Source organism: Sorghum bicolor, chromosome 6 (genome assembly GCF_000003195.3).
Source record: "Sorghum bicolor cultivar BTx623 chromosome 6, Sorghum_bicolor_NCBIv3, whole genome shotgun sequence".
NCBI classification, from domain to species: domain Eukaryota; kingdom Viridiplantae; phylum Streptophyta; class Magnoliopsida; order Poales; family Poaceae; genus Sorghum; species Sorghum bicolor.
In genome coordinates, this window is record NC_012875.2 from 60,203,681 (window position 1) to 60,226,089 (window position 22,409).

Genomic DNA, 22,409 nt, shown 5'->3' on the forward strand with positions numbered 1-22,409 from the left:
TGCACAGTTTACTCGAAATTTACGAGACGAATCTTTTGAGCCTAGTTAGTTCATGATTCGATAATAACTACCACAAACAAACGAAAGTGCTACAGTGTTTCGAAAAAAATTTCAGCAAACAACTATACATATACATATACTCGAGGCCTTGTTTACTTCCGAAAAGATTTCGGATTTCGGTACTATAGCACTTTCGTTTGTTTGTGACAAATATTATTCAATTATGGACTCGATGTGACGAGAAATTTTGAAAATTTTTTACTTTTTGTGTGAACTAAACAAGGCCTCGAACGTAGCAGCGGGCTAGCAGCGGCCGTGTCCAGAACAGCAAAAGGCACGACAAGAACAAAGCAAGCTAGTAATGCCTGCATTCGTAGGGTCGTCGGAGGCTCGGAGCTAGACTCAGGCCTTGTTTAGGATTTTGACACAGTAGTATTTTCGTTTTTATTTGACAAATATTATTTAATTATGAAGTAACTAGGCTTAATAGATTCGTCTCGTGATTTACAGGTAAACTGTGCAATTAGTTATTCTTTTTATCTATATTTAATACTTAATACATGTGCCGCAAGATTCGATGTGACGGAAAATCTTGTAAAATTTTAGGTTTTTGGGTGTATATAAACAAGGCCTCAGACCGGCATCCGCAAGCACTGCAGAACAAACAGAATTTCGTTTTAATTTCTGGCACTGGCAGGGATGGTGATGGTTTGCAGCTGGATAGATGCATGCATGGCGGTGATATATACGATCGATGTCGATCGATCTCAACACGCTTGGATCTTTTTTTTTCATGTGTTCATGCATCCCAAGTAATGTGTTCATGGATTCCATGCATGCCCACAAAGCTAGTAAGGTGGAGGCAATAATGGTTCCATTGCGTTACGAGATTTAATTTGAGACAAGTTATTTTTCTTTCCAAGTCTGATCTATTTTATTGGGTATAAATACCAATATTTACATGGCCAAGTAGATTTAATATAAAAGTATATTTCATAATCAACATGATACAAAAAAAATGTTAGTACTTACCCTTTTCGTATATAGAAGTGATCAAAATTAAAATTATTTAACTTCTCGCCGAAAGTGAAAGCTGTATTTCTTTTTAGACTATAGCTGATATATTATTCGCTGATTTATTACAAGAGAAAAAACATTGTTGGCTGGCAAAAAAAGTACGACTTATAATTAATTCACATAAATATTTAATATAAAATAAAACTTATTTCAGAACATAACAAAACATGACTCGCTACATCTTACTCCTTACATTTCATCAAAAAGAATAAAAAGTCTAGTCTCCGAATGAGTCAAATAATTCTAAATTTAGTTACACACATATGAAAAATACTAGTCCTCTATACTTTAAAATCAAGTCATTTTGGATATAGCTTAGGTCAAACATTGAAAATATAAATCATGAATAACTTTTAAGTTGTGAATTTAAAAATATAAGGAACATATAAATATATTTATTTAAAAAGTACTTGTATATATATCACTTATTGATAAATTTTTTTATAAAAACAAGAAGTCAAAATTATACTTTGAAGATCGTGTCATTTGCTTCGACTCACCAAACCACATACATGGCACTACTTTAACAATAAAAAAAGCTCTCTCCATCCCAAATTATAAGGCATTTCAAAAAACTTAGAGAATCAAATTATCTCAAGTTTAACCAAAATTATAGAAAAATATAAAAACTTATGAGATCAAGTAGATATACTATAAAATATAATTAAAGAAGAATCTAATGATGTTTAGTTAGTATCATAAATGTTATTATTTTATTATATAAATTTGGTCAAATTTGTCATACTTTGACTATCTAGGATTCTTATAATGTCTTATAATTTAGGATGGAGAGAGTAATATGTTCGACAGCATGGCCTAACCTACATGATTCCAGGAACAACATCGAACACGATATGATGACCATTTGACCACAATATGTAGATAAGGCATCCCATAAACAAAAGTTTAACTCCGTCGTTATGCAACCTTTAACTAGTGCTTATATTTACCGCTACAACTTTGTTGGCTAGTGTGCGCTAGAAGGCTTCAGCTAGCGTTAGGCCCACGGACCACGGTGTGACGTCGATACTCTGAAAAAGATCATCACTAATCAGGGGCGAGGGCGACCAATCGAGTGGTAGCTGCTCATTCTATGTATCCTTTGTGCTGACTAATTAAAGAGAGCACATGGATAATCTTGTCAAATGAACCAGCGTTATGATGGCTTAGCAATGGAGTATAGTTATTAGAATACTAGTATGTAGCAGTATCTTTTTATCGAAGGGTGCCTATCCATGTGGACAATCTCATGTTAACCGTCAAATTTATGGTGGTGAACAAACAGGGTTATGGGCATCTGTGGGCTTTCTGCACGACCACCTAACCTCAACACTGCGCCCCGCAAAGCCCACTATGCCGACTAGGGGCTTGTTTGGCACAGCTCTCAACTTCACTAGTAAAGCTGTTTTTTTAGAAAATAGCTTCATGAGTGACTTTCTAGATGAAGCTGAGCTGTTTTGGAGAAAGTGTTTGGCAAAATAGCTTCACCAACTACTTCATGCATAGTTGAGAGAGAGAAATGAGGGAGAAGCTGCAATAAGCTACTTTTTTTCAGCTTCATCCAACTTATGTCTTTGTGAGAGGATGGAAAAAACAGCTTCACCTATGAAGCTGTTTTGGAAATAAGTGTTTGGCAAAAAAAACAGCTCACACCAAACAGGCCCTAAAGCAGATTCCCTGGGCTGACTAGTACTCCTGCAATTCTTCCTAAAAAAATGTACTACTCCTGTACATCGTACATACTCTAAGAAAGTTACTAGGCAATATCTATATGAGTTTCATTTGCTTTTAACCGCTTGCTACATAAGCATTCTATATGACATAACGATATTTTTAAAAGAATATATAATTAAGTTTTATGGAGACGAAACTCTGTTAGCTCAGTTTTCCAATTTTAGATGGGTCATGAAATGAAATAAAAGAATACAAGTGTATCTGAGGATGGTTGTTTCATTCATGTTTTAGTGGATTATATATATTTTGAAAGAACTTCATGAGACTCTTTTACAGTTTAGCCAAGCACGTCATCCATCATCACTGAAAGAATCTATCGTGTTAATTTAGCACGAGGGTACCAATCAAGCTCAATGTCAAGCTAGCTAAGCTGTTTTGAGTATTTTATATATACATATTATACGGTGTATATACAATAATAAAGGAAAAAGAGTAATTGATCAGATTGATGAAGGAAAGAGACGGGCGGCCTGGTGGGGTGATCCGCCGTCCGCGCATCCAAACACCAAAGCTGTTCATCCAGTGTGTATGGTATGGAGCTCCCTCGCGAACACGTACGCGAGGAATAGGCCCGTCGGTAACTACCGCCACTGCGTGACGGCAGCGCTGCACCCACCCGTTCCGTTCGGTCACCACCTAGCCGTTCTGTTCGGTGCGCCCGGTAGTATTTTTATATTTATTTGATAATTATTATTTAATTATGAACTAATTAGATTTTAAAGATTTATTTTGTGATTTATATGTGAATTGTATAATTAGTTTTGTTTTTGTTAATATTTAATATTTCATATATGTACCGTAAGAATTAATGTGATAAAAAATTTTATTTTTTTATTTTTGAGCGAAGGCCTGACTCCTCTCGTTGAATTAATTAGCACCGACATTTATTACTACTAGTAGTGTTTACGTGACGTTGAGCGCCGCCCGCCTCCAACACCAGCCGCGGGGCCCGCACCGCATGTCACTCCGTGGCCTCATTTCTCTCTCCCACAGCGAACCACCGAGCCACCCTCGCTGACAATCTGCCCGGTGCTAGTCCTGTCCTGTCCTGCCCCACCTGTCAGTACTGTCGGGTAAGCGGACGGAGGCGGCGCTGTCCCCGGCTGGGCCCCGCGCGTCAGTCGCGGCTTTTCTCGCTTCGCGCCCCCGGACCCGGGGGACGCGTGCCCGTGCTCCTCCGTCCCGTCCGCTCGGCCTCCTCGATCGGGTCCTCGCTCTCCCTCCACCCACGCAACGAATACAAACAGCAGAGGGCCTTAGCAGCCAGGGTACGGGAACATGGGCACGTTCCCCGTTCCGGGAACTTCGTCCCGAAACGTGGAACGGGAACATCATGGAACATCGTTCCCAAATGCGGTGGAACACGAATCATATGCAGGAGAAATCATAGAAACGTCAGTCTCAAGTGACTATGGAACTTCGTGGTGTGCGTGCATACTGCGCCATACCCGTCCGTGAGCGGCTGGCGGTGGCGACCAGCAAAAAATATAGTTGGTGATTGACTCATTGGCTTGGACCTACAATGAGCCTTATGGTTGGAGTTGGACAGTCCAAAATGAAACAAAAAATACAACAATAAACTATACCACGCTAGGAATCGAACTCATTTGGTTCAAAACAACACGTAAAACTACCTGAGCCAACCACCACGTCCCAGACACACGTTCCTTTGGAAAGTGGAACGCGTTCCGCAACTTAAAGGAACGAGACGAAGCTGTATACCCCCTACGTTCCAGAGTTTATGAGAATGCCGTATCACGTACCACGTTCCCGTACCACGTACCCTATGTTCCGGGAACTTGGCTGCTAAGCAGAGGGCAGCGAGCGAGCGGGCCGGCGGAAAGGGAAAGCAGGGCCAGGGAGGCGACGCCAAGTCGCCAACTGTTGAAGTGGAGCTGAGCCAAAAAGCGGGCGGCGGCACCGCACCGCCCCGCGCACCGCAGGCCTTGGCGCCATCCGGCGGCTAGGGGGGTGCTCCGCGCGTGGCTGCTCGCTACTTCTTCCATGGTGTGGCGGCTGTGGCGATAGCTAAAGCCTGAAGCGGCGGGTGGTGGTGTTCACGAGCCAGACGGAGCAGGCCGCCACGGCGAGACCTAGGAGGAGGAGGAGGAGGAGATGGTCGTCTGCTCCATGCGCAAGTCGTTCAAGGACTCGCTCAAGGTGCTCGAGGCCGACATCCAGCACGCAAACACCCTGTGAGTGCCTCCCAATCCCCTCCCCTCCTCCTTTTGCGGGGTCTGTTTCCATCACGGCCGGCCCGATTTCACGCTCGCACTTGGATTTTGACGCCATCCCGCGCCGCTCCCCGCCCGATTCCGGAGCGAAATCAGGGCGAAATAAAAAGTTGCCTTGGTGGGTGGGTGGATGCTATGCTACAGTGGCGGTTGAGCTCTCATGTACGTCGTGTCACGCCGCGCGCATGAGCGAGCGGTGGGTGCCGGCCGGTGGTTGGCTGCCGACGCCCCGCTCCGTGCGTGGGTGATGCCGCTGCTGCCTCACGCGTGCCCTTGTGCTGACTGCTCAAACAACTCGACAGGGCAGCGGATTTCTCCAGGGACTACGACGGGGCCTGCCTCCAGATGCGCATGTCCTACAGCCCCGCCGCCCACTTCTTCCTCTTCCTCGTGCAGTGGACCGACTGCAGCCTCGCCGGCGCGCTTGGGCTGCTCAGGATCCTAATCTACAAGGTGGTTTCTGCTCCTCGATAGGTTCCTGTGATGTGGCGTGGTGTGGTGTTCAGGATTTGATGCCGTTCTGTCTCTGTGCTGCGCTTTTTGCTGTTGTGCTCAAGCAAACTTTGTTTGTGCAGGTTTATGTGGATGGGAGTACCACCATGTCCACGCACGAGAGGAAAGCAAGCATCAGGGAATTTTATGGTAAGTGTCCTGCAACAACAACTGGCCGGGGGACAAAAAAGAACATCTTTGTAAAACTGCAACTGAAAAAAACACACACGCCTGTTTGTAATTTGGTCTTGTGATATTGATGCGCATTGTTGCTTGTTGCAGCTGTCATATTTCCATCCCTTATGCAACTGCCCAAGGGGATCAGCGACGTTGATGACCGAAGGCAGAAGGCGGTGTGCACCGAGAGATACCGGAGGAGAGATGAGGACGAGGGCAAGAGGCCAGTTTCAGAGATAGACATCGAAAGGGAGGAAGAGTGTGGCATTTGCATGGAGATGAATAGCAAGGTGGTGCTACCCAGCTGCAGTCATGCTATGTGCATGAAGTGCTACCGTCAATGGTGAGAACTGAGCACATTTACATAAAATTAACAGACTAAACAAGTTACTGTATATTCGCGTTGGATTGAATGTTCCCGCAGTGATCAGATAAGGCCCTAGTCAGCCAATTATTGAGTAGTTTCATTGCCTGATCCTTAAGGCAGCTCTGATCGCTGTATGCCTGTATGATATGAAATATGAATACATCCATATGCTGAACTATCTGCTGCAGAGATATACTATTAGATATAGTAGTTGTATTGATTGAGCCATGTGCTATCTATCCTTGTTTTCGCAGGCGATCAAGATCTCAATCCTGTCCCTTCTGTCGGGACAGCCTCAAAAGAGTAAACTCCGGCGACCTGTGGATGTTCACCGATTGCCGGGACATAGTTGACATGGCGACAGTGACCAGAGAGAACATCAGGCGCCTGTTTATGTACATCGAGAAGCTGCCTCTCGTTACGCCGGATAACATCTTCTATGCCTATGATTCTCATGTAAAATAGCTCGAGCTGTAGTAGTACACGATGACTTGCTCACCATTGTTTTCTGAGAGTGATGACGCATGGCTTATTGATTCATGCAGAGGATGTTCCTCGTCCTAGGATGTGGCTAAGCTTGGAGCAGGGTGTGGACTCTGACGATAGACCTTTTGAGCCTAACATGTATAGTCTGTTCAAGTTTCTGTAAATGTTTGTACATATTTATTGCGCAATGGAAGATCTTTAGGGAAAAACCAATTGTGTTCTGAAGTATGCAGGCTCTAATTGTGACACTACTTGGTGCATGTATTGGGTTCAATTTGAATGCTCTGTAGTTTCAGTTGGACATTTTTTGTGTATCGAATTCAATTTGAATGCAATGCAGTTTCAGTTGGATATTTCTGTGTATCGAACTGTTTCGTTTTATTCCTACTGTCGGAGTATCAGGTGCAACGCAAAGCCATGATGCTGAATTTTTCTGGTTGGAAAGGTTGTTAAACCCAGTGACAGGATGCCTACCGTTTTGCCTAATGGTATCGGTTGAATGGACCCAACGGTATCGGTTGAGTCGTTGAGACGTCGTTGAGACGTCATCTGCTACTACCATCACAATGGTCCTGCGCCAACCAGGATTGCTGCATGGAGCATCTCCTTGAAGTAATTCGTGGTACAGTACAGAAACAGAACACTAGAGAACAGCTCTGACCGTGCTGCCCGATATTTATGGAGCAAGCATCGCGGCAGGTGAGAGCGGCTATAGCAGGCGCACCGTACTTGCCGTACCATCACAACCAAACAAGGATGACAGTTATGCAGTCCGTACCATATGTACAATACGGATTACGGAGTACGGCCTTGTTTAATTCGCAAAAAAAATTACAAAATTTTTCAAATTCTCAATCACATCGAATCTTGCGGCACATGCATAAAATACTAAATATAAATAAAAAAAATAACTAATTACACAGTTTATCTGTAATTTGCGAAACAAATTTTTTAAGCCTAGTTAGTCCACGATTGGACAATATTTGTCAAATACAAATAAAAATGGTACGGTGTCCATTTTGCATTTTTTTTTAACTCAACAAGGGTACTCACACGGTCACAGGTCATATTTCAAATACTCCTATTTCAGTTTTCATCCTTCGGCATTGACAGGTGATGCAAGTAGGAAATCTGACAGCAGACAAGCAGATAAAAATAGGGGCCCCATAAAAATACATGGATGATGCAGCTGATGGACAAGTGGGAAAGATTAAACATTTCTGACTTTGGTCAGGGAAGGCACCAATAATGCCCTCATCTCTTTATGAAACATTATGGTACAACATCCTTCCCATACATTGTGGGTTTATAAGGGTCAGTCACATGCTACTCAAATATCTGTGCATGTTGAATGGCATTCAAAAGTAGACAGAACTAAGAACTACTCTATCGCTTCTGCTAATCATCTCTCCACAAGAAGAAAAAAAGGGTATAATCTTATCATCCTTCTGAAACCCTAGGAGCGAAAGTCTTTCCCAAATGGTCTGTTGTATGAGATCATTATAAGATCTTAGTTGTTGACCTGAAATTAAAGGTCGCGAGGCTTTATTAATGGTGAACACATTTAGAATGTAATAGGCTGCAAACGGAAGTCCCTGTTGGGAAACATCTTACCTTGTCTAAAATCCGCAATTTCCATGAATCACTCCTACGAGATGTATTAGGTTCAGCATAGTCTAAACCATGTTGGGCCTGATTTCTCAGGAGAGGCAGCCTTGCAGGCACAATTGTGTCATCATCACTGTCATAGTCAGTCTCACGTTCAGGCCCAAGGGTCCTGAGTACCATCCCCAGAATAATTGATAACACCTGACAAACTGAATATGTTAATAGAGGGTCACTCACACTCAAAAGTTTAATTTTTCTTCAGAAAGTACAATTTTGATGATGCAGCTACCCAAGTTAAACTTGAATCCCCCCAAACAGGATGCCAGCACCTGATTTCATTTAGAAAATTGATTATTAACAATTTTAAACAAATGAGGTATGATCATTGTACCAGTCATGTTTGGTTGTTTCTCATACATTCTTAAGAAACCATACGCTAGAGGCAATTTGTTTCTAAGCATTCTTCAAAGGCAGAATGTCCAAACCCCACCAAACTAAGCTACACATACTAGTGTCAAGTGTCTTCTAACTCCATTCACAAGAACTTGTACAACATTTTCTAGTCATATGCAAGGTAGAATTCTACAATAATGAACAATTGCCTTTTACTGCAGTGGAGGTGCAGCAGAATCTAACCTGAGCAGCCACCACTGAGAGGCCTACCCATTCACATATCTCAAAATTTGATTTCACAAAGTCCTTGAAATCCTCAAACTTGCCTGATGGATCAGGGGGGAAATCCTGAAGGTTTTGAAAAAAATCAAATACTCTGTCAGGACATAAAGTAGCAGATATAAGGAAAAAATCATAAAGTATCAGATTCACAGCTGAGCTCCTTACCTCTTCCCAGTTGCTATTCAGACATACATCCATAGTGATTGTGCCTTCCAGTATAATAAGCACAAATACGATGATCATGTACTACATGTAAAGTTAAGGAAAAAGAGACCCAATATCACCGCCAGGTCGCACTGCACTAAACATTACAGAACCCAAAGAATGTAACTGCAATTTGAGGCCTGCACTCTCACTCTCAATTCAGTTCTTTTTGGCATCTCATGTACAGATAATTATATAGCCCAGAAAAAACTGTAGTTTTTGCACCTAACTGAAAACCTTGGATAAACCAGCAGGAGCTTCTAACCATTGATTCACTATAGGTAGTCAACAAGCAAAACGCAAGCAAGGGTAGCTGGTATATCAGATAACATGTAATGTAACTCCATGTATCTAGCATTTCACCACAGGTAATCAGTAAGTAAGCAAGCAATGGAAGCTGGTATATGCAACAACATCTAACTCCATGTATCTACCAACTAAAGGATACACAAGAGAGGCAGTGACCATTTGCAGTTTCAGCGGCAATATGCCCAGAGCAAGTCAACAGGCACAAAAAGATCCCCAGGCCAAGAAAAGCGTAGATGAACCTGCATGACCGGTAATATATTTTTTCCTCAGTAAAACAACCAATTCCACTGTATATACTCTAAAATATTGAAAGGCAATAATTTTTCGACATGGTGCTCAAATATTGCTCAAAAGTCATATCTAACTACTTATTCTTAAAGTATCTGTTCCACGCCGCACTAACATTTTAGATTGGTAATGGCAGCAAAAGCATGGACGCTTGGCCCATTTGAATAATATTAATACTACAGTTGTCAGGATGAGGAAAGTCATTTGATTAATACTACTACAGTTGCTAGGAATTAGGATGAGGAAAGCGATGGCTAAACATGCTCACTATTTGGTTGTTTAACATCAGCATCGTCATTCTTTGTATATTCTTCATCAGTGCTGTTGCCCCACCAATCAACTAACTGCGGATCTACTTTTGAGTTAGGCCGTCCATTGCATCACATCATGCGTCCCGATCTGACGCCACATTGCAGCCGCCACCTAAAATCTCCTCTAAAGCACAAGTCCAAAACAGCAACACGGAAGCCGATCATCGTGCCACCATGCCCATAGAATAGCACTAGCGTCCACTAGAAGGATAGGGCAGTGGTTTCTTCCTTGTCATGCGTCACTAACTGTAGCCAAATCTGCTGCGATAGTGGCATGATAACACGAGGCCGTGCCCATCACCCCATCCGAAACGAGTAGCCTTTAACTGCCACAGGAGAATTAAAAAGCGCTTTCGGCTGGGTAGCTTGGTGTTGTACGCCAGCGCTTGTAATCTCTCATTTCCGCACGGCATCGTCGATTGGTCGCGGAACTACGTCTAATTCTAATGAAAAAAGGTCCGATGGAACAGTATGGTAAATACAGTTGCTGCGAAATCGGCCTGAAAGCAAACGCATTTCTCGAAGCGAAGGACGGTTTGGGAGAAGAAATCAAGAACAGCGAAGTTGTGGGCAAGAACAGCTGCAAATCTAGGACCTTGATGGCTCCTATAGCGTGCGCGCCCGAGCGGAAACAGAAACGGAGGCCGAGATCTGCTAGTAAGCAGGAGGAGGATGAGAGAGGGGAGGGAGAAGCGGTTGCTGACCAGGGGACCGGGAGGCGTTGGTGGAGGTGGTGGTCGGCGACCTCCCTGTACCAGGCGCGGAGCATCCAGAGCGCGTAGAGGATGACGGCCATGCCGGCAAGCCCCACGACGGAGTTGGCCGCCTTGAGCGCCGTCTGCACGCAGCTCCGCACCATCCGCCCCGCCATGCCGATGCCGATGCCGCCGTGGCTGGCCGGAGCAAGACCTGCTGCGGCTCCGACAGCCCAAGCAGCGCCTCCCTCTCGTGGGCTCGGCTGGGTCGTCGGTCGGTCCGGCTCACTTTTTTTTTTGTTCCGCGAACGAAGCAGGCAAGCGGCGGTGGCAGGATGGAGGCAGCACTCAGCAGCAGCCTGCGCGTGCGGGAGAAGCGGAGACCGGGCGGGTAGCTAGAAGCTGCTTTCTCCGCGGCCGGGTTTGGTTTGACGTGGGGTGGTGGGATCTTGTAGAAGCGGTGGATGAGTGGAGCCCCGCGGCGGCAGACTGCAGAGGAGGGGGAGAGAGAGTGGGGGTGGGAAGGGATGGCGGGCGAGGCGTGACGTTGACCTTGACAAAACGCGGGGAAAATGCGGGGGTGGGGAGTTTCCGACGGCCGACGGGGACGGGTGTAATAAACGACGTTGCTACGCTTGGTCTGGTGTAGTCGACGCCTCGCCGTCACGTATGGCTTCTGCGGTTCTGCTTGTATACTTTTGTTTCGTTTTGGTTTGATCGTGTGTTTCGTTCCTACTAGACGTGGACGGAGATTCTTCCTGCCACGGCCCACGGCTTGACGTTAACATGGGCAATTAATGATGTGTACTAGACTAGATGGGAAAGACCTGACGCAGTGACCCGAGTGAACAGAAATGATCGAGTCAGCACCGTCCATGCGAGATTTTCGTTCTCAATCTAGTGTGCGTGTACGGCTTTGTTTTTGAGAAATCATCACTTGACAAGTTCCAAATTGCATTGTCCACGTAGGTTTAAATAGTGGTTTGGTGGTCCATCACAGCTCCCTGCAAAAGTTACGGCCGCTTCACTTGACAAGAAGTAAGGCTACTAGTATTGTCTGTCTGTATTGCAGCTGCCCTTAGAACGCCTCAACACTTCTTGTCGACATGACGTAAAACTTTAGATTGAAATCACTACTTCTATTGGTTTGCGTTGGCCATGCCCTTGCCCCCAAACCTTATCATCCCGAGATTTTCTCGCTAGCGAGTGGGTAGCTTGGAGAATAGTGGCGATTGAGATGTTTTTTAGAGGTATGTCTTTTTTTTTAACCTTGTACGAGACCGTACTATCTGATGTAGAGTTTTGAGTTACGGGCTGTTGGCTGAGTTGTTTCATTTTATTTGACAATCAATTTCCAATTATAAATTAATTAGGTTAAAAAGATTTATTTCACAAATTACTTTCTAAGTTTCATAAATAATCTATATTTAATACTTTATGTCTATGTCCAAACATTTAATATAACGGACAGTAAACTTTAACAAACAATCCAGACATGGCCTTAGGTGATCAGTACATAGGAAACATACATGAATCATGGAGATTTCGACGCAAATGTCTAAGTTCATAGCCTTATATATGAGACGTTAATTGTGAAATACATCGGTGAAAAAAATTAGAGTAAACACAAAAATAAAAATCATAAAAAAATCAGTAAGTAAAAATACAAATATAAACAAAAATAAAATAAAAAGGAAAGGGAAAAAGAAATAGAAAAAAAAGGAAAAACGCAGTACCTGGAACTGGAAGAGAGCGCTCCGTGCTCAGCGTGGACGGCTACGCGCTCGAAGCTCCCTCGCGTGGGCCGCCGCTCGAAGCTACCTCCGCGTGGGCCGCCGCACGCTCCTCGTGGGCTGCTCGCTTCTGTAGTCGGCGGATGGCAGGTTGCCGACCGGTCGCACCGGAAGTTTTGGTTTCCCCTTCCCCGTTGCCGCCCGCGGCCCGCGCTCTCCAGTCTCCCCAGTCGCCCGTCGCTCGCGCCGCCGCTCCCCTCCCCAGCCGCGACGACGGTTGCGTCGCCGCCGTCCTCCCCAGCTGCGAGCGCTGCCACCGCCCTCCCCAGTCCCACCGCTGCCCTCCCCAGGCGTGAGACGGAGATTCAACACCCGCGACCGCGACGCCGTGGCTCTGGCAGGCTGGCTTCGTACTAGCGGCTCGCCTCGCCTCGCTCTGCGCCGTCACCGCGCACTATCCTCCGCTCTCTGTGCGCCGTGCTGCTGTGCCCCGTCTTCTGCTCCGGGACCCGGTCGCCCGCCGTGCCCCGCTCCCCGCTCTGCCCGGCTCGACGTTCTAGGGATTCAGCCGCTTCTCACCTCTGGAAAGGCAGAGTAGCGGACATCCCTTTGCAGACTGTAGCACCTCCTCGTCTCGTCTTATTCAGTGGTGAGCACTGAGCATATTTGACATTTTACCTAGGCAACGGGCATTGCTATTTGCTATGTCGCAGCTATTTTGTCAGTTCCTTAGATAGAGCAGTACTGAGCATATTCTGTGGAGAGTTAAATTCATTGCAGTCTCATGCCAGTTTCCACTTCACTTCACATTGGGCTTAATCTCGTGTCAGCTTACCTACATTGCAAATGTTGTCACATAGTAGGGCATGAAGCACGCGAGACCTTTTAAATATGTATCGTGCTTTTGACAGTCTCATGTTTGTATGCCGAATTTCTTACAAGTATCGTATATGTATATGTATTACCGGATTGTGAATTTAGATTATACTCAACTGCATACAGTAAACTTTGCTAGGACTACCCTGGGTCAAAATCCTGGTTCTGTCTCTGGTGTGAGCAGCGCCTCCCTTTTCTTGGTACCTTCATCAGCGACGACCATCCTCCTGGTACATCCTTCCCTACCCGCTGTGCAAAGCATCCCCACCCTAATTTCTTTTGCAAAAAAAGTTTGCGGTTGTACAATGTGCACCCATGCCCTGGATCTGCCCCCTGGCTACTGAGACTGGTCAGGTGTATGCAATTTTGAAGGAGTCAATTTTGAAGTAACAAAGATTTGGAACCCAGCTCTCTGTTCTCCACCAGCGCTTCGAAGATGCCGCAGGTAATGGTGGTGGCACGGAACTTCATGGATATGGTGGCTGCTCTTCCTGCGGGCAAGCTTGATATGCTCTATGACTCAGCCTTTATCTGTGAGGCAGTACTCAGGTCCAGAATCCACAACTTTTTTATAGTGCATTATTATTTCTTGCTTTTCTCATCTTGATTCAGTTAAGTTCACAGGTCACTTCCCCCACTGGCAAAGAAGTATGCACTGCAGATGTTGTATGTGTTGGCACCGGTGACCGCTGCAGCAATGGAAGAGTGGGTGCTCAATGAATATGCTGCCAAGCACAAGGTTGCCATTGATAAGCTTCTCCAACTCAGGGTCTTTGTCGAAGTGCGCGACAGGTAAGAAATATCCATCTCCATGAAATTCTGGGTATTTCATCTCAGTTGTGTTTATCTTTTTATGCATTCATCATGGAGTTTAGTTTTTCACAGTTACCGATGCTAGAATTTTGCCAAAATTGTTTTGCCATATGGCAATCAGTAATGCATTTGTTGTTCAGAGCAAGCGATAATTTGCATTTCAGCTGTTATGGCTAGTGGGCTGGCACTGGCCAGGAGTATTAGTTCGCAGCACTGCAGATTAGGATTGTTTGTTCAAGTATGTTAGCAGATAGATTAGTTACTTGCATGGATAATATTTGTTACTTGTTAGTAGGTTGTTAGGCATGCAAGTAACTAATCCTATCTGCTAACAAACTTGAACAAAATAATCCTAATCTGCTGTGCTGCGGAACTAATAGCCCTGGCCAGTGGCCAGTGCCGGTCCACTAGCCTTACTGTGCATGTTTGACGACATGTGTGGCTGTAGCAAGCTATTAGGTTGTGACACCTCCTTTATTTATTTAGTCAGCCAACCTTTTACATGTTCATGATGAAATAACCAGTAATCACATGAAATTTGATGGCTGTGTTGCTAAATTATCATCAAGAGATGGCCATGTCTTTGTAGTGTGGATGCAAAAAATTGGGTGCTGATTAGGGTTGTTGATCAATCACACTTACAGATTTGCATGTTTCATTCACACCAGTAATTAGGGCTGTAGATGGCCATGTCTTGTATTTCTTGAAAAAATTATCTTGTGATATATACTTCTAACATGCGAAGGTAAATGGTATGCTTGTATACATGGACACATGGCTTGGTATGAATGCTTGTTTTTGAAATATCCATACTATTTTATTTAAGGTGGAGAAGCGAGAATTTGTAATGATTGATTAATCATAGCAATTGACTCTTTATCGTGTAGTTCTTTCAGAATCCTGCTAACTTATTAATTTATTATTAGCTTTTGCTTGACTGACTTCTGTGCTTAGCACTGCAAACTTTCTGGTGCATGGTAAATTAATCACTTCCTAGCTCTCATGGTTTGGGTATGCATATATAGGCGACGGGACGTGAGCTACAAGATGAATCAGAAGTTCCAGGGAAACATGCAGAAGTATTTGGTTGATGGGTATGGTTCTCTCAACTACTCTTTTCTTTGTTTGAAAATTGCATGTGCCATCCTTTCTCAAACTTGGAGCTGCTATGATGGCATCAGCAACACAACATCACTGATGTGCTCTCCAGTCTCCATATAAAAAGTGCGGAATGATTATTCTGCCTTATAAAACTACCTGTGTCCTGCTGTTATCAATATCAATCGGGAAAACAACTCTACCCATATGGTGTTTTTTGAGGAAGAAAATAATTCACTCCTACAGATGATTGTATTGAAGAAGTGTAGAAAGTACCATTTTGTACACGAAATGAAAATTGTTGCGTATTGGTGATACTGTTCATACTATTTGTTTATTTAAAGAAACAATCTAACATGACATAGCTCAAGCTGGTGATGTTCAACCTTCTTACTCTACGGCAATAGTGTAGCATGATATATCTCAAGCTGGTGACATTTAGTGTTTTTGTTCTGAGTTCTTTTGTGGAGCACATTAATCAGTTGATCATATGACTTTTAGATTTCTTTTCTTTTTTTTACTTTTATTGCAGTGGAAGTTTACCAAGGGAACCTTTACCATTAAGTGTCACTGGTCGATTGCCCACTCCAGCAGATCTGGAAGCCTATGCTCTTGATCAATGGGAGGTTAGGATGCCAAAGCTTAACTCAGAACGTGTTTACCATGCCTGCCTGTTTTTTACTTTTCTTTATAGTATCTTCACTGTCTTCTTTTTTTCCTCTTTGAATCCTGTGTTGGCTTATATATATAGATATATATGATTTTCTATTTCGTGTTGGGATTATAGTGCTTCTTGTTGCAATTGATCAATTCATCCCAAGTCGAAAAAGGGACAAGTTTTAGCTCCTCCATGATGAAGACATTTCAGCGTGGTCTTCTGAGTTCAAGGTTCCATCTAGTTCCCTTGTCTTGACAGTTAGGTTAGTTCTTATAAATTAGTGATAGTCAAATGTTGTTTGAACAATAATGAATTGCCAAGTTGCTGCAGCTCTTTATTTCTTGTAGTACAGTTGAATAATATATCCTGTGGCATTCTCTAGAATTCTACATATGTAATACATACACTAAACAGTAAGCAGTAACTAGTAACTACTCCCTCCATTCCAAATTGTAAGACGCCTTGGCTTTTCTAGATACATAGTTTTTGCTATGCACTTAGAGCAATTCCAAGAGACTCTAAATCTTTCCTAAATGCTAGGAATAGAGATTTTAATGAAAAGCTATCCTCAACAGCTTGTCTAAATGCTTATGCAAATATAGCTATCTTCTATTCTGGATTTTTCGCTAGCCAAAAATAGAAGACGAGAATGGCTCTCTAGAGTGCGCACGAGAGATAGAAAAGCTGTTGGAGAATGAAGAAATATAGAAAGCAATTTTTATGGAAATGGTTTTCTAAATGATGATTTAGAGAATGAGATTTGCAAAGACTCTTGGAGATGCTCTTAGATATACACTGTCTAGATACTTAGTAAAAGAAATGTATCTAAAAAAGCCAAAACATCTTATAATTTGGAAAGGAGGGAGTAGTAAATTCAAGTTGATGGGGCTGACAACAAATTGCTGTTATTTTACTGTTCTATTTCCTGCTTGTAAGAGTTGATTAATGATTCAGTTCAGCTGAATGTTTTTTTTTTGGTTAAAATAATCAAGATATTTGTAAATCTTATTTGATATTACCAACCATGTACAACATTTAAATCATATTTTGATTTGTTGCTGTATGTTGACCAGCATTGCTATATATTTTTGATTGACTGATATAAGCGGTAATTTTGATGATATGATTTCCTGATTTGGTGTGCTTGCAGGGACGGTGAAGCTTCAAAGTTGACTGAGAATGGCTTCCAATTTCTTGTTAGTTCTCTGTTCTCAGCTAATACGTTAACCGACAGATTTCCGTCTTTGGCTCTTAATATTTTCTATGCTATCAGCTGATGGAAACGAATGCACAACTTTGGTACATAATGAGAGAATACATTTCATCTGCAGAGGTATTGGTGTCATATCCTTGTAATGTTTCTGTTGATTCACGTTTGTGACTTTGTGTTAAACTCTGTTGCTGATTATTTGTGTTATCAAATAGGAACGTGGAGTGGACCCTACGGAACTGATATCATTTCTCTTGGAACTTAGCTTTCATAAATTGGGAGCGGTAAAGTGATACTAGTTTATAACATCATGTTAAGCAAGTAGCTGTACACAATTTTCTTGCCAATATGGTGATGTCTGTGAAAACTCCTATATTCATAGCAACTTGGCCTTTGGCAATACAATACATGAATAGGAAAAATGAAGTTCTCATAAGTGATATCAGATGAGCATCTTGAAGAAGCTGTAATATTCCACGATATTTTACATGGTAGGAACATCAAGCTTGCATGTCTGATTAAGAATTCTTGAAAAAAGTTTAAAGGCACTGCAGTCTGAATCTAATAAATGAAATTAACGTGCATCTTACGTCGAGGTTTGTGCCTGGTATGTTGGTTGAGAAATTCATGGCCATGCATTCTTTCTGCTTTGTTCATGTCTCAGGCTTATAGCTTGAATACTCTGACTGATGTCCAAAGGATTGCCATCAGGGATCTTGCAGAATTGGGACTAGTCAAACAGCAGCAGGTAGAAATTTTATCTTTTGTTCTTTTGCCCCGACCATCTTTCTGATGATAATAGCAAGTTTTGAATTTCAGGGTCGAACAGATCGCTGGTTCATTCCTACCCAACTGGCTACTAATCTCTCAGCAAGTTTGTCAGATTCATCATCTAACAAAGAGGTTGCATAACATTTGCATCCCTTGCTTCTGCAATTATTTATGTTTTTCCAAATCTTCTCTATAACCTCCACCTATTTGTCCCCTATAAGCAAGCAGTGATCATGATTATAAAAGATGTAGTGTGTTATCACAGGGATTTGTGGTTGTGGAGACAAACTTTCGAATGTATGCATACTCTACTTCCAAACTGCACTGTGAAATTCTACGCCTTTTTTCAAGGTACATGAGATATCTTATGACCACTTTTTAATTAATGCTATGGTATCGTAGCAGTTATCACGTAGCTCACTAGCTCCTGCCAGAGAACTACATTCTTCTGTTTATTAATGTGCTTACATGCTATATGTCGCATGCAAAGAGGGCAACTGATGTGTCATAACTCTGTGGGCTCTGTACTAAAGTTCGATTACCTGATTGTTATGTCAGTATATTTTAATTCAGTTAATCTGGCATTCCTACTAGATCGCTCAGTGGTCACTGTTGTGAGTTTCAGATAGATGCTTGTTTAGCCCCCCCCCCCCCCCCCCCCCCCCCCCCCGCACACACAAATTAGACTGCATGGGTTAAGCTTCTAGTGTAATCCAGTACTATATCTAGGCAAAACTCTTAAATTACTGAAATAAGCCATCTGTAGAGAATCCATGGAGGTGGTAACACTTTAGAGTTGTTGTACTGTTGGTGTCTTGCAGATCTTGCTGTTTGAATCACCTGCATCTGAAAGTATTGTTGTCAGCTGCGCGCTGTTGGTTGTATTGTGTCCAGATGGTGCTTTGCCACCTTGTGCTAGCTTTGCAACAAACATGGCAAGGTGAAATTGACTTTTGTATCCTACTACTGAGGTTGACTAGAGACTCTAAGATTTGAAACTGAAAACATGGTTTTGAATGAGTTTGGTTGACAGGATTTGTTCTTAGGTTTCATTATATTGGCTATTTGACCTGATTAGTTCTGTAATATTACTTTGTGTGATGCCAATATTTTTATCTTTGTTGATGCACTCATTTATTCTGAAAGGAAAGTATTCAGTGTTCACTTTGTGTTTTCTTTCAAGGGTGGAGTATCAACTTCCAAACCTCATCGTAGGAGCTGTTACAAAAGAAAGTATCTATGGTGCTTTTGAGAATGGAATAACTGCTGAGCAGGTACATCTCTATAATACAACCTCTGTTTACTTGTAATCTTAAAACGTGCACAGCCGATCTTCTAAAACTGTGGCCACTATGTGCATCAAAGTATGGTAGATTGTATTCATGTGAAATGAGTAAAATGTATAGGTATATTTGTTATCAAAAGTATTGACATGTATCTAAAACTTGGAATGGTCATTGGTATTTATTGTGGAGACTGTCAACCAAACTGACGAGTAATAGACAATGTGGGTAGTATGTTAAAATCCGTTAAGCATCACCTATCAGAATTGACAGTTTCTTTGTTAGACATAGTGTGAGTTTCAGTAACAGATTTTGTCCATCAGCTTCTTTTTCTTGTCTCGAAAAAGCAGTTGTAGGGTATCTGTAAAAGCAGTCTTACATTTAAGATCTAGCTTGCATCTTGTTTTAACAAGACTGGTTATCTTTTTTTGTTTTTCAGATAATTTCATTTCTTAGACAAAATGCTCACCCTCGTGTTGCTGACAAGATACCCACTGTCCCGGAGAATGTCACAGATCAGGTAAGAACCGTGGCCAGGCAACACTTACTATGCTTTATTATTATACAGTACATTAGTAATTCGATGCTCATATATTCAGATTAGGCTGTGGGAAACTGACCGCAACAGGGTTGAGATGATTCCATCACATCTGTACGAAGATTTTCCTAGCAAGGTAAACACATTATCTTTACCATGCATCTGCCCAAGTACATATACTACTCGCTTACTTTTCTGGTACGCTGGGAATGCATTTAATTCGACTTCCTCATGCAGGAATGGTTTGAACAATGCTGTGATTATGCAAGGGATAATGGGTACTTGCTCTGGGAGGACTCTAAGAGAATGAGACTGATTGTACGAGGGGAGTTCCACCCTGAAATGAGGGAGTTCCTCCGCAGGCAAAGATGAAAAAAGACCTTGTAATATTTTTTTTTTGTTTAGCTACCCACATAATGTGTTGACATATCATCTGACATCTTTACTACAGCTGCTAAAATGTATATGATGCAGAAAATTCACAATTATCTTTAAAGTGACGGTAGTGTCAGTTTGGTAACAAATTTCAAGAGGGGATAAGGAAGATTTCAAGTTTGGGTGCTAAATTAGGAACAGCTAATTTTCTTGGTGTCAAATAAGTAATTTTCTTTATATGCTATGAGCCGAGTAAAGCATACACGGGTCGTTATATCATACATATCCACAAAATGTTGGCACGAAAGGCCATACAATTTTCAGCAGTGTTTAGATGTCATTCATCAATCGACATATATCATGCCTTTCAAAGCGTTTGGACAAAGAGTACAGCAGTTTCAGGTCGCAGATAATCTTTAACAAGACAGAATCCTGCACCATAAAATTGGGCATATTATTTCGCCATGTGTCAGGCATCCCAATCAGCCACATCTCACCTCGTTTCTCCCACTTCTTTCTATTCATCCTCTGCTTATGGGCCCGTCGTCGCCTCCACGTCTTGCAAACCGCGCGTCCAAATAGGTCGAACCTTGCATCCACAACTTGTTTACTTTCTAAAAATTTTACAATTTTTTTAAGATTTCTTGTCACATCGAATCTTGTAGCACATACATAAAACATTAAATATAGATAAAAAATAACTAATTATATAGTTTGTCTATATTTTACGAGACGAAGATTTTGAACATAGTTTGTCTATAATTTGTCTGTAATCACGCATGAAAATCTAAACCGATAGATGATTAAACCAATAGATGTATGATAAAATTGACGAGGTAACCCAAACCATTTTTTTCTAAAACATAGTACAATGGTCATATATACGCATGTACCCATCCTATAAATATATATACGTGTACACTCTATCCTGTTAGCACCAACGAAGAACTAAACTATTTCCTATTAGGTCATATCTATTTTTTGAAAAAATGAGCCGACTTATATTAAGATCGATGAAGTCATCGTAAACATTTCTTGTTTTTGCCAGGTAAAAAGATGCGAGCACCTATGCTACTGTCGATACCTTAAACCTTGATAGACACGGTCTCACTACAAGGAACCAATGTAGATGAACTAGACATCACTACAAAAATGGCTTTTAGAGGTGTCACAACTTTTCCAAGATATGTTGTATCTAGATGTTATGGAAATAATACACTTTAAGGGCCGATCTAGATCGCCACTAGGAAAATCATTTATGTGTAGCTAGAAACACCAACCGTCTAGAGAATGGAGGTCTTTTTCAAGGATTGTGTAGCGGTCGATAACACCAAAACTTCTTGTAGAATTCTCCCCTAGAATACCCGTACGATTAATATTTTTGAAGTTTATTAGTGCTGGATTCTAATTTGCATCTTTCTCTGGATTCTAGAAAGTCTCCATGCGTGTTAAACCATCACATTTCAGCAAACAATGAGTAATTTTCAAGTGAAAAATAATAAACAGACATAAACCAAAAGTGGAAACAAAAAAAAACCGTCTACATAATAAAACCATTATTAGTCAGCAAGCAATCAGTAACTAAGCTCGTAAAATAAGGCTTTATTTAGTTCACCCCAAAAATAATTTTTTTTAAAAATTTCTCGTCACATCGAGTCTTGCGGCACATGCATGGAACATTAAATATAAATGAAAATAAAAACTAATTGCATAGTTTGCCTGTAAATCACGAGACGAATCTTCTAAGCCTAGTTACTCCATGATTGAATAATATTTGTCAAATAAAAATAAAATTACTATATTGTCAGAATCCAAAACCTTTTTAGATCTAAACAAAGCCTAAAGTACCATTCTTACACACATTCACCTAATCATAAAATATTATAAAGCATGCTAGAATTATCACAAAGAGGTAGGTCAATAATAATTGCACCAATCTACGTCTTCCTATATTGCCGAACAAATCAAGGCATCTTGCTAAATTCGATCCATGTGTAGCAAGAGGACCTTTGTTACATATAGAGGCATAGGCTTCTCTTTTTTTTTGACTTTTTCTGCTTAATGAAAAACGCGCCGCTCGGCGTGGTCTCGAAAAAAAGGCTTCTCTTTTTTGAAGAATCTGGCGTATTTTTTTCAACGCATCTTTCCTTGGCATGGTGTACAGCGGGCTCATTACGAAAACTTTATGTAATATTGGATCTTTGCGTATATAGAAGCAGCCAGCTTCTATACGACGATCTTTGTACCTTGCGATAGCACGACGAAGAAAACCGAATGATTTTTGGATGTCTTCTCTATGTTCCTTGTAGGCTTCCCAACTCAGCAAGCCTTTTTTCTTCAGGTCAAAATACTCAGCTGTGATTTTGCTTGCCTTAACGCGCAACATCACTTCACGGT

At 42.0% G+C, this 22,409-nt stretch overlaps 3 protein-coding genes across 9 annotated transcripts; 2 read left to right on the forward strand and 1 right to left on the reverse strand.

Annotated features, from left to right (window-relative positions):
- Positions 4,619-6,920, forward strand: LOC8085881. The gene is made up of 6 exons (XM_002447289.2): positions 4,619-5,006; positions 5,348-5,498; positions 5,621-5,687; positions 5,820-6,057; positions 6,336-6,537; positions 6,627-6,920. Exons 1-6 carry the CDS (start codon positions 4,927-4,929, stop codon positions 6,654-6,656), a joined length of 768 nt encoding a protein of 255 aa, XP_002447334.2. The 5' UTR covers positions 4,619-4,926; the 3' UTR covers positions 6,657-6,920.
- Positions 7,698-11,138, reverse strand: LOC8076475 (tetraspanin-19). Its single transcript, XM_002448741.2, has 6 exons — positions 10,667-11,138; positions 9,503-9,602; positions 9,016-9,096; positions 8,812-8,916; positions 8,182-8,376; positions 7,698-8,089 (listed from the first exon to the last, which is right to left on the reverse strand). The coding sequence occupies exons 1-6, from the start codon at positions 10,831-10,833 to the stop codon at positions 8,078-8,080; spliced, it is 660 nt and encodes a 219-aa protein (XP_002448786.1). The 5' UTR covers positions 10,834-11,138; the 3' UTR covers positions 7,698-8,077.
- Positions 12,563-20,249, forward strand: LOC8085882 (RNA polymerase II transcription factor B subunit 2). 7 transcript variants are annotated; one of them, XM_021464149.1, is made up of 17 exons: positions 12,573-13,039; positions 13,393-13,496; positions 13,639-13,815; positions 13,891-14,058; positions 15,105-15,173; positions 15,710-15,803; positions 15,965-16,065; positions 16,986-17,031; positions 17,109-17,168; positions 17,261-17,329; positions 17,710-17,793; positions 17,865-17,948; positions 18,082-18,167; positions 19,000-19,090; positions 19,539-19,619; positions 19,699-19,773; positions 19,875-20,249. In XM_021464149.1, the coding sequence occupies exons 3-17, from the start codon at positions 13,703-13,705 to the stop codon at positions 20,007-20,009; spliced, it is 1,356 nt and encodes a 451-aa protein (XP_021319824.1). In that variant the 5' UTR covers positions 12,573-13,039; positions 13,393-13,496; positions 13,639-13,702; the 3' UTR covers positions 20,010-20,249. The 7 variants fall into 7 exon arrangements, 6 of the variants coding, with proteins under 6 accessions (XP_021319824.1, XP_021319826.1, XP_002447335.1 ...); XM_021464151.1 differs by having other exon boundaries at positions 13,621-13,815; positions 19,875-20,203; XM_002447290.2 differs by having other exon boundaries at positions 13,675-13,815; positions 19,875-20,203.